Source organism: Tupaia chinensis, unplaced genomic scaffold (genome assembly GCF_000334495.1).
Source record: "Tupaia chinensis unplaced genomic scaffold, TupChi_1.0 Scaffold000208_1, whole genome shotgun sequence".
Classification (NCBI taxonomy): domain Eukaryota; kingdom Metazoa; phylum Chordata; class Mammalia; order Scandentia; family Tupaiidae; genus Tupaia; species Tupaia belangeri.
The window spans coordinates 1,996,994-2,009,372 of record NW_006159683.1 but is presented as its reverse complement, the minus strand read 5'-3'; the positions used below and the strand labels follow the sequence as shown (position 1 = coordinate 2,009,372).

Below are 12,379 nucleotides of genomic sequence, written 5' to 3'. Positions count from 1 at the left end.
GTTTTATTTCTGGAATAAGGTACCAGGAGTTTATTTCCAGACCTCTTAGTAAATCCTAACTTACTCTGTGTGTGGTGATGACTGTAAGCAAATACACATTCTTTTGAAGGTATTACACTAGGAATTCTTAAGCTAACATAGTACACATTTAGCCACCTTTACCTCAGTATAAGCAGTTGGGTTTATAATCAAAGTGAAAAGTTAAATATCTGTGAGACAAGTAAAAATGGCTTTACAGAGTAAGAGATTATTTTAGTACAGACTATTTTTTTTAAGAATTATTTTATTATTATTTAATCTTCTATAGGGCACATGTGCTCCCCAGAGAGAGAGAGCAATAGTGAGAGAAAGCAAACCACCAGGTCCAGTACTCAAACTGCAGCTGGCCATGTGGGAGTCCAGCATCTTAACCACCACACCACCTGCTGGCCCCATTTACAGACTATTAAAACATGGGGCTACCAAGGTATTTATTGTACAATAATCCATTTTAAAGTACAGTTCTTTACAGTTTTGGCAAGTTCATTCTAGAGTAAAACTAGTCAATGTGCATCAGCCATTAGTTTTTGACAATGGTTAAATTACACTAATTTTGATAGTCTCTAATCTGGAAAAGAACTCATTTCAAATGATATAAGCTTTTTCGCCTATAAGATCTTGGCTAAACAATTAAGCATGCTAAAATCATCACCAATACTCATTTGAGATCCACATTAAAAGGTAAGAAGCCATAGACTCCAAAGACAGAAATCATTCTGAAATCTGACATTGACCACTGCACATTCCAATAAAGAAACATTATATGCAGTACACCCCTCCATAGTTTTAATGGAATTTGGCTTTTAAAAGTGTCTATAAAAAACAAATCTCATTTTGGATTCAGAAGTGTAAGTTACAAAGAGCAAAAACATGCTGCTGAAAGACCGTGCCCTAAACTGTATCACAAAATCTTTTCTAATTAACAAGAAAATAAGCAACTTACTGTATTGGAAAAGGAGAGTAATTTGATTTTGCTTTTTACATGAGAAAATGGCCCATTTGGTGAGTTTTTAGTAGCTTGTAGACAATTACTACTATTGTGATATGGTCCATTTTTGGAATCAAAAGTATGAAAGGAATTTTATCTAACTGGAAAAGTTAGCTTCCAATTAGTAAATGAACTGGTACTAAACTGTCAACTTTCTACTCCATAGAAGATTACAGATTTCAAAAACAGATATGAATATGGGGTGGCAGTGGTCTGACATGTAGGATCCAAACAGAGCTAGAATTCAAAATTTACTTGCTGAGATTTTTATGCTCTTCTATATAAAAACATTTACTGAGCAAACTATTTAGAGACTGGCAATTCTAGCAATTTAGATTTTTAGTGAAACTTAATGTGAGTAGGAAAATGTTACAATTACAGTGACTTCAAAAAAGTTGTGGAAAAGTGGAATTTAAGTATGAGTTTATTTTGGTGAAAAATAATTTTGAAATAAATCCATGCATAGTTTTCTCATAATACACATTTTCCACAAACTTTTGAAGACCACTCATTGTGTCATTTGATTCATTACAGTTCACAAGGCTTATAACAAGTTAACTGAATTTTTCAGTAGCTGATGATTTTATATATTTCATCATTCTGAATTTTGATCATGACTATACGGTCATATTTATATGCCTGAGACAGTGCTAGATATAAAGATATCAGAAAATCCCCTAGAACTGGTTAATGAGATATACTCATATGTTAATTCTCCACTATTTACCCAAGTATAAACAAAAAAAGATAATTTGATGGTATAATTATGGGTAGATAAAACTTATGTAACTATGTGGGCCAGCCCTGTAAGCTTAGTCATTAAGGAAGCTGGACCCCACATAGCTGACTGTGCTGAAAGAAACCTGGCCCTGGCGGCTTGCAAAACACTCTGGGTACGTGCATGCCCCAAATCCTAATGGGATGAAGAAGAAAGGACTGCAGTATGACTGTGCCCCACTGGGGGCTGCTTTCTCCCTTTCTCTCTGGTAAGCACACGACACACTCTGGCAATTAAAACAAAAATTATGTAAAATACTCAAACATCTGATGTAGTCATCTAGTCCAACGTTTTAAGAATTCTAATTCCTAATGTTAAGCAGCTTTCTGATATCATTAATAAAATACATGACCAATATTTTAAAAAATTATCATTCAGTACTACTGATTTCATAAATAACTTTTCCTGCCATACCAAATTTCCTTTCTGCCTTAGTTTCATAAAATAATCTATTTTAAAACTCAAATCCCTTAACAACGTTTCTTTTAAAATAAATCAGATAGATTCCAACTTTTGGCTATCCTCATGAAAACGAGTCAGATTTTGTATTGTAAGTTTTAGATTACCTATGCGAGGAACCTCCATGTGAAGAATTGCAAGGCAGGATTTTCTACAAGTACCCGTAAGCAGCACAGTGGTAGACTGCCTGGATTCCATACCTTGCCAATTCCATTCCAGTATCTGGACCACAATCACCACTCAGAAATAGGAGTTAATCAATATGACCCAGTATTAAATTGAGCATTCCTCCCTATTACAATTTTGTGATGTTTATGCATATACAGGTATATATAAACACTGAAATCAGAAAAGAGTGGTATCTACTTCATTAGTACAAACAGAATTTCAGCTATGTTAGAAAAATGAGCTGGCTTGTGAGACTCAAAAAACAAATAACATATGCATCTTGTAAGTTAAAAACAAACACATTAAGAAAAATTCAGATGCAAGGAAAGTATTTGGATTTCACTTTAGGCAATTAACTGAAACATTCACACATAACATATGCATGTCAGTCTCCTATTCAGTCCTAGAGCCTTCAGTATTGTAATTTATTGTGAAACCATGTAACCAAATACTTAAATATATCTACAACATCTATACCACAGTAATGCATAGTACATAATACACTAACATCTCAAAATAAATTTCTATTACAGTTGTATGCAAATTATAAGATTATCACTTGCCACATTTTGAAATGGCACCAACTTCATGTAATGTTCCATGTTGATGTACTAGTAAAAATCCTTAATAGTAGCAATATTGTCTGCGTTATCATCTGAATATTTGGAATTGAGATGTTAATCTAATAACCACAGTATATTATCAATTAAAATCACTGCATATTCGGATGCTGAAGCAGGTAATACAGAGGGAAAAGGATTTGTGATTCACAGTTTCAAAAATAAAGGGTGCAGTTTTCAAATATATGATTGCTTACAACTGGTCACTCATTTTAACAACTGCCTCCTTCGGTACATGTAAACTCTGTTTGCACAGCATTCGGAGATGTCTTTTATTTCAGAAGTTAGTTCTTACTGCGACAGGAGCACCACAAAATTTGAAGAGGCTACGGTGTGAAATGAGCTCACTGAAGGATATGTTGAAATAAAATTTTTAACTACAATATAAGATACTGCAAAAGCTTTGTCCCCCAGCACAGATCCCTTAATCAGGAAAAGTAGTAAAAGCTTACCAACTACAGTATTAGCTCTACAAAATCTGGGGAAAAAAATATCGCTCAACTAAAAGAAAAACTATTATTGAACTAACGAACATGTAATAGCCGGCTCCAGAACTGTCCTAAAATAAAATTAAAAGCATACTCATTATTTGTATCCTCTGATAAGGAATGTAGACATCTGAAGGAAATGAAAAGAAAATCTGGCTTTAAGTATTGCTAGGTGGAAACACACGCACACAAATGGGTAACTGAGAAAAACTGAGTACTTAAATATTTAAATGTTAAATGTGTAAGAAAATTTAAAATAGAAAAAAGAGGCAAATTGTTGTGACTTGATTTGCTAAGAACATCGGCAAACTCACATGGCATTAAGAAAACCCAAGTTGAAAAATTTACTCCTTTCTCTCCAGATGTGTTTTCTGTGCAAAAATAAATATCTGAAATTGCGCTAGTACTTATTTTAACTTTTGTATTATGAATAATGTGCACATGCTGCTTTACAGACAATACATATTTGTAAACTTGCTCATGCAAAATTAGTGTATGCAACAGGGATATGCTGATAATCCCTATGCTTAAAAAAATGATTACCTTATTACCTTTTTAAAATTGCCAAACCCTCTAAATTGTAACACATCTTATGTGGATATTCTTGTCTGCCAGCTATAATTAATTTATGTTGCTGAAAACAAAACATTATATAAGGAAAAGAAACATGGTTTTTGTCTTGCAGATTTTGTGATTTTTAAATGAGAAAACTTATGTAAAAAGAAAGAAATTCATGGTCACAAAATTTTAAGAGTTTAATCCTAAACATTACAGGGTAAATCGATATTGGACCCTATCTCCATATCCATTAAATCCTAACTTTTTAGTTTCCGTTTTAAATGTTGCCCTAACCACTAAAACATTAGTGGTTTTACAACCTCTGGATTATGGAAATACATATTTCTGAAATAAATGCTACAAAAACAATGGAAGAAAGCTGAACAAACTGTCTCCATGAAGGGGGGGGGGGAAACAGTGGAATATTTTGAAGCCTTTAGATACTTCTCTTTCCATGTCTTATGATAAACTTGTCAATTCAGTGCATCTGCATCATATGGTCAAATGTAATGGTCCCCAGGTTGAACAAGACATCTAACTAGTGTCCATTGATTCCAAGTTAGTGGATGATGAATCTTTTTGGATACTTTCAAAAATGGCTGGCAGCTCAGGGTTAGAACTGATCTGTGACTGGAATTCACTCATCAGTGGACTCTTCTCTGCTTCTGGAATGGTTAGCAGTGCTGCTACTGCTCTCATGGCAGATCGCTTTAATTCATCTTGTTTTTCAAATTCCTGCTTTACTGAGTTTGCCTTTACCTGTAACATGGAGTAAATTTAGATTACATGCTACAAAAGACAGCTCTTACTGAACAAAATTTAAGAACACAGGAATCCTGGTAGATAAACCAGAGTTACTCTTAGGTCCAAAGGGCACATTTTATTCTAAACATTAACTATTTTTTGATCTTTATTTTTAAGTAGTAGTCATCTTGTTTTCTTTTAAGAGAGTATTTTATATAAAGCCCTGTTATAAAAACAGTCAATCCAGACCCATAGAGAATCCAGACTCACATGGTTGAAAACAAAGAGTGTCAGACTCAGAGTTTAGCAAGCCCTACTAGGACCCCCACCAAGAAACGACTCCTCTAGCTACCTTATATATTCACTGTTCTTCAAAAATATCACCTACTGACATCTCTGTGCTTTTATTCACATAACTAATATGAAAACTTGTTTCATCTTTTTGGTCTAAATTAAGAAATTGTGATTTTTTTTTTCAAGATTCATTTAAAATGTCATCATCCCCATATGAAGCTTTCTATGACTTTCCCATAACCCACAACCAGGGTTAAACGCTTCCTCTTTTGTGGCTCTATCACATTTAGCCCACATAAATACTTCAAAATGTATATCATATTTTTACAGCAACAACAAAAACTTTTGAAAATAACAATTAACAGTGATACATTTTCTAACATCCACATTAAATAGGTTAGCTTTTAAGACCAACTGTTACATGTGGTACTAGCATGATTAAATGTGGAAAATTACAGAATAGTTATTAGCTAGGAATTTGAATACATCAAGTACGTTTAAGTCAATGCCTAGCCATGATGACCTTAGCTGTACGTTACCTTAGTTGTACATGTGGCACGTAATGGCTCAACAAGTCGGTCCAGCCTCTGCAGTACTGCACTTGGACACAGGGTAGAGAGTCTCACCAACATTAAAAATGTCAACATCTATTAGGAATAAAAGACTTGACATTATTTTCAAAAGATAAAACTCCAAATTCAGACAAACCTTTTAAAAAGAACACGACTAGCAACATTCAAAATGAAGCTTCATTTTAATACAACCTGCCATTCAGAAATTAGATTTATCTTAAACCTTATCTGTGGAAAGACTGGAAATACTCCAACTATAATAGGGCCTAGAAATACTAAACTAGAAAAGTGGTTTCAATCTTGGCTGCACAAGTGAATCACTTGGGAAGCTTCAGAAACACCTATTCCTCAACCCCATTCTGAGAGTTCTACTTAACCTGTTAGAGAGTTAAACTTCACCTTTAATATCCTATCATATTATTAACTTCATATGTAAGGGCACGGTAGTATTTTTTTTAAGGAATTTTTTTTTTTACTTAACTTTATTTATTTTAAAATTCTAATCAGAGAGGAACAGAGAGAGAGAAAGTGAGAAAGCAAGCCGCCAGGTCTGGGATTTGAATCTCAGTAGGCCATGTAGGAGTCCAGCACCCTTAACCACCACTTCACCTGCCAGCAACAGATGCTGTATTTTTAAAAAAGCTCGCATGTACAAAAATTGAAACCCACTCCACTAGGAAATTACTGAATTGGAAGAAAGTTTTAAACTAAGTTTTCACTATCTTAGCAGATTTTCCTAAGTAAAATAAGAACAAAAACAAAAATAATTCAATGATTATTTAGATCAATCCATATAAAAACCAGAAAATCCAAAATCCTTTACTTCTCAGGCTACAGGCTAATAGAATTAAACACAAAAGTCTGTTACTGCTTCAGGGTTCTTCACTGAATTCTGGGAGGATCAGGCCACTATCCACAAATGGGAACACAAGACTCGAAGGTCCTGGTAGTACAGCTGAATTACTGCTTAGCTGTACTTTTGCCCTGCTTGGTCAAAGACCCTATATGGAAGAATAAATGATAAAAACATAATGCACTTATTTTTATTTTTCAAATCATCCACTTACAGTTCACATTTTAAAGAGATGAGCACACAGGAAAACAAAGAAGAGTAAAGTAAAGTTTATGTTTTTAAACCTAAGAGCAATACGAGTTTTCTTACGTTTGTTCTATATGAATTGTTTTATGTAACAGTTTTTCAATGTTGTCTTCAAGCAAAATTCTTGATATTAAATACAGTATATGATGTTGAAAAGCAAAAATCACCCATTCAGGTTAATAATAATCATTCAGCCAGTCCCAAAGATAGCCCAAGACATAAAAATCATAAAAATGCTGCAAAGCTAAGAAAACCTCCATGCATAGCATCTACAGTTCAATATTAATTAAGACAGGTAGAAAAGGTCATGGCTTTATCTTTGGACAGCAAAACCTGTCTGGACTCTTTTTTTCTTTTGAGGGAACAGATCTAGGGACTACTCACTGAAACAGCTGGCACAGAATATTTCTTAAGAACTTTACATCAATATCCTCCTTCAGTGAAAAGCATCTGGATGAATATTCCTGTATGTCAACTGATGTTACATATACTGCATCAACTTACTTTTGCATTTATATATAGCTTTTAACATGCTCACTAAAATAATTCTGACAATTTAATTTTTCTAACTACACATGTTAGTAAATTACAGGGGTGTAAGTTTTTACAGCTTAATCTTCTTCTAAAATGGTCTATAAACAGTCATAAACAGCTTACCTTAATATCATAATGGTCCTTCAAACCATCTTCAACATGATTTAGAAATTCAAAGATATCTAGTCTATCAAGACAACTATCCAAAAGTGTGTACATACACTCAAAAGCTGCCTTTCTAATATCCAGACCGTCATCAACTGTATGTTTAAAAGGACCCATTTCTACCTGTTTAAACAAGAAAGAGCACGTGGTTACACTTAAAAGTACAAGGCAAGCTTATATAAACAGTGTAATCTAACTAACTTACCTCTCTTATAAGCTCCTTTCTAACTTTCGTTTCGTTGTAAAGATGTGGAAGAACAGTATCCAGAAGATCCCTTATCAATGATGGTTTGTTATGTGCTGCCGAGTTGAATGTGACCAAGGCTACTCTTCTTACATTCAAATCTGGGTCTTCCAAAGTTTTTAGGAAATCACCTGAAAAGTTATTTTAAAAAGCAACATGCAGTTATGGACACCTTGTAGTATGACATACATTTATTTTCTAAATAGCTATTGCTAAGTTCATCATCATTGGTGTCACTGTTAATTCTTTAATGAAGATCATCAAAGAACCTGATGAATTAAAAGTAAGTGATAGTTTCTCTTAGCAGCAGGGAGCTATCATTTCTGAACAGTGGTAGTTTCCAATTGATAAGAAACTCTCAGCATCCGTAATAAATGCAGATATTATAAGAGGGTCCATAAAGTTTCCCAGTATTAATTTTTATAGATAATCTAAAGAGGTGAGATGCAGAGAGAAGTGATGGTCAGCAGACAAAAAGACTAATGACTTGTATGGTTCTCCCTAAAGTTCAGTAAAACAGCAACAACAAAAATCTTAAATAAGTTCAAAATAAAACAGCAAGGTGAGGACACACCCATTCCTTAAAAAAGATAGAATATGGTTAACAGTTATACAATTCACCAAATAAGAGAAATGTACCTCCAAAAGTTGCTTTATTTCTTTCCATTTCAAAAAATGAGAGAAATAGAGACAAAAATCTTCTAACAGACATAAAATATGAATTTGTTACAGAATAAGAATATAAAAAGAGAAAACTAAAAACACAGGACAAAAGCAAAGAACAACTCTAGTTACTTTAGTGCATGTGTTGTCAAAGTACACACAACATCTAGCTACTTTAAAATAGGCTGTGGGGGCCAGCAGATAACATAATGGTTACATCAATGGACTTCTACATAGTGGACCACGGTTCGAGTCCCTGACCTCGTGGCTTAAACTTTCATTGAGTGCATGTGTGTGCCCAAAATCCCAAGAGGAGAATGGAGAAGGGATTGCAGCATGGTCATCTCCCGGGGCAGGGGTGTAGGGGTGGGGGAGGTAGTGAATTCTTGCTGTCTATCTCTCTTATAAAAAAAGAAAAACCTTAAAAAAAAAAACAAGTTTACATCTATTTGCTCTTGCAAATGTGGGGGAAAATTATTACACAAAAAGATTTTTATAGTGACACAGATAATGATTCAAATTGCTTCACTTATTAAATGGATGGCTTTAAGCAAGTTACTTTTTAAAGGAAAGAGCCTTTAAAATTAGAACTAGAAGCCTTTTATGGCTACTGAGCAAAATACTGACAGCCAGGAAAGTTCTAGCACTCATTACTGAAAGAAAAACTTTAGCAGATACCATAGTTTCAAAAAACAACTTAATGTATTAGACTAACCCTCCCTACCCTTTTGTTTGAATAGAATTACTTACTGGTAGATAAAGAGAGTAAGTAGAATAGACTATGTACCTGCTTCTACAAAGGATTCAAAACACTGTTCTTATTATGGACCAAGTACCATAAGCTAGGGTTGGTGATCTCCAATTCCTTCAGTATATAGATCTCAATTTTTTTAAAAAAATTAGTTTTATTATTATTTTTTAATTTGCACTCACCAGAAAGAGGGAGAGGGAAAGTGAAAAAGCAAGCTATCATAAGTCTGAGACTCACAAGTCTGAGACTCAAACCACAGTTGAGCATCTGGGATAGCACCTTAAACACCATGCCACCTACTGGCTCAGGATTTTCACTTTTAAAAGCTTCTTAGGTGGTTCTGATGTTCAAATAGTCACACGTACTGAACTAGATCACAATCCAATTAATATGATAACCACCTCACTGCATAATCACAACGACATACACTGGTTGACTATCATCAACCTAGAAAAACGTCTCTAAGGATGTGGCATAGGTCTCTCTCTATCCTATGTTGCACGATACCAAAATCTCAATATATATCACCAAAAAATGGGTGAGAGAAATGGAGACAGAAATCTTCTATTACACAGAATATATTTTATTTATTTAGAAAGACGTTTTTGTCTTTATTTTTGCTATAGGGCACAACAGACAGTGACAGAGAGACAGAGACTGAAAGAGACACAGAGACAGATATCACCCCCCAGGGGGAAATGGCCATGCCACAATCCCTTCTCTTCCATTCTCCTCTTGGCATTTTGGGCACACATGCATGAGAGCATACTATGAACAACTATACACCAACAAACAAGAAAATCTAGATGAGATGGACAAATTCCTGAACATATATAATCTACCAAGATTGAACAAGGAGGATACAAAAGTCTGAATAGCACCATAACAAGCCAGGAGATTGAATCAGTAATAACCCCCAACAAAGAAAAGCCCTGGTCCTGATGGCTTGACTTCTGAATTCTACAAAACTTTTAAAGAAGAGTTAACCCTCATTTTGCTAAAGTTATTTCTAAAGATGCAAAAAGAGTGAAACTCTCCCAAATTTATTCTATAAAGCTTCCATTACCCTTATCCTTAAAAACAGGTAAGGACAGGACAAGAAAGGAAAACTACAGACCAATATCTCTGATGAATATATATGCAAAAATTCTCAACAGGATACTAGCAAATAGTATCCAACAACATATAGTAAAGATTATACATCATGAACAGGTAGGCTTTATCCCAGGGATGCAAGGTTGGTTCAAAGTAAAACCATAAATGTAATAAACCATATTAATACAAAGAAAGAGAAAAACCATATGATCATATCAATTGATGCAGAAAAAGCATTTGATAAGATATAATATCCCTTCATGATCAAGATTCTCAGCCAAATTGTCATAAAAGGGTCATTTCTCAACACAATAAAAGCTATCTATGAAAAACCTATAGCTAACATTATCCTGAATGGAGAAAAGCTGAAAGCTTTTCCACTAAAAACTGGCACAAGACAAGGAAGCCCACTGTCTCCACTCCTTTTCAATACAGTACTGGAAGTCCTCGCCAACACAATCAGAAAAGAGAATTTAAAAAGGCATTCAAATAGGAAAAGAAGAGGTATAACTATCTCTATTTGCAGATGACATGAATGTATACATAGAAGACCCAATGGTATCCATGAAAAAATTCCTGGAAGTAATACATGAACACAGAAAAGTTGTAGGATACAAAGGATTTCTGTATACAAACAGCAGGCAGACTGAGAACTGAAAAAAGTAATTCCATTTACCATAGCCACAAAAAGTATAATACCTAGGAATAAATCTAACCAAAACAGTTAAAGACCTCCACAAGAAAACTAAGAGAAGCTAAAAAAAAGAAATTGAAAACGATATTAAAAAGTAGAAAGACATCCCATGTTCCTGGATTGGAAGAATTAATATAATCAAAATGGCAATTCTACCCAAATTGATCTACATATTTAATGCAATCTCAAACTGCCAGAGATATTCTTCACAGACCTAGAAAAGACAATCAAACAATTTGTCTGGAATCATAAAAGACCTCATATAGACAAAGCAATTATGCACAAGAAGAGTGGAGTGGGTGGCATCTCACTCCCTAACGCCAAAATATACTACAAAGCTGTGGTAATCGAAACAGCATGGTATTGGCACAGAAACAAACAGGTGGACCAATGGAACAGAATAGAGTCCCCAGAAATAAACTCCCAAACATATAGCCAACTGATTTTTGACAAAGGGTACCAGTCAATTCAGTGGGAAAAGGAAAACCTCTTTAGCAAATGGTGCTGGAAAAACTGGGTATCTACCGCAGAAAGATGAATCTGAACCCCTACCTCTCACCATTGACAAAAATCAACTCAAAGTGGATCAAAGATCTAAACCTCAGACATCAAACTATAAAACTGCTGCTAGAAAACACTGGGGAAACTGGGAGACATTGTAGTAGGCAAAGACTTCTTAAAGACCCTGAAAGCAGTCAATAATCCCAAAATAGACAAGAGGGATTACAGCAGATTAAGACATTTCTGCATGTCAAAAGACAAAGTAATTAGTGTGACTTGACAGCCCTCAGAATGGGAAAATATTTTTGTAGACTATGTGTCAGATAAGGAAATGATGACTAGAATACAGGAGGAACTCAAAGTAGTTGTCTCAAAAAAAGATGATCAACCCTATTAGAAGATGGAGAATGAGTTGAAAAAAACACTCTCTAAGGAAGACATACAAATAGCCAAAAAGCATATAAAAAAATGCTCAACATCCCTCATTGTAAGGGAGATGCAGATCAAAACCACAATGAAATACCACCTAACCTCAGTCAGAATGACTAAGATTAAAAAAACAAAAATGATAAGTGCCAGTGGGTATATGGTGAAGGGGGAACTCTACTACACTGCTCATGGAGGTGTAAACTGGTCCAGCCACTGTGGAGAACAATTTAGAGATTCCTCAAAGATCTACAAATAGAACTACCATATGATCCAGCAATCCCACTCCTTGGTATCTAACCAAAGGACAGAAGAATTCTTTTTTTTTTATTTTTTATTTTTAGAGGTTTTTGCTATAGGGTGCATGCGCTTGCCAGAAAGACAGAGACAGAGAGACAGAAAACGAGAAATCACCCCCCGGGGGGATGGCCATGCCGCAATCCCTTTTTCTCCATTCTCCTCTCGGGATCTTGGGCACGCATGCACATGCGCCCAGCGT

At 34.8% G+C, this 12,379-nt stretch overlaps 1 protein-coding gene across 1 annotated transcript in view; it reads right to left on the bottom strand.

Moving 5' to 3' along the window:
• Window positions 1-2,724: 2,724 nt before the first annotated feature.
• CAND1 (cullin associated and neddylation dissociated 1) overlaps window positions 2,725-12,379 on the bottom strand; it is a gene marked incomplete in the record, with an annotated part of 56,324 nt that continues 46,669 nt past the window's right edge. The window contains 4 exon segments of the mRNA XM_006147279.3: window positions 2,725-4,857; window positions 5,676-5,783; window positions 7,465-7,629; window positions 7,712-7,881. Coding sequence (XP_006147341.1) covers window positions 4,633-4,857; window positions 5,676-5,783; window positions 7,465-7,629; window positions 7,712-7,881 — 668 coding nt within the window.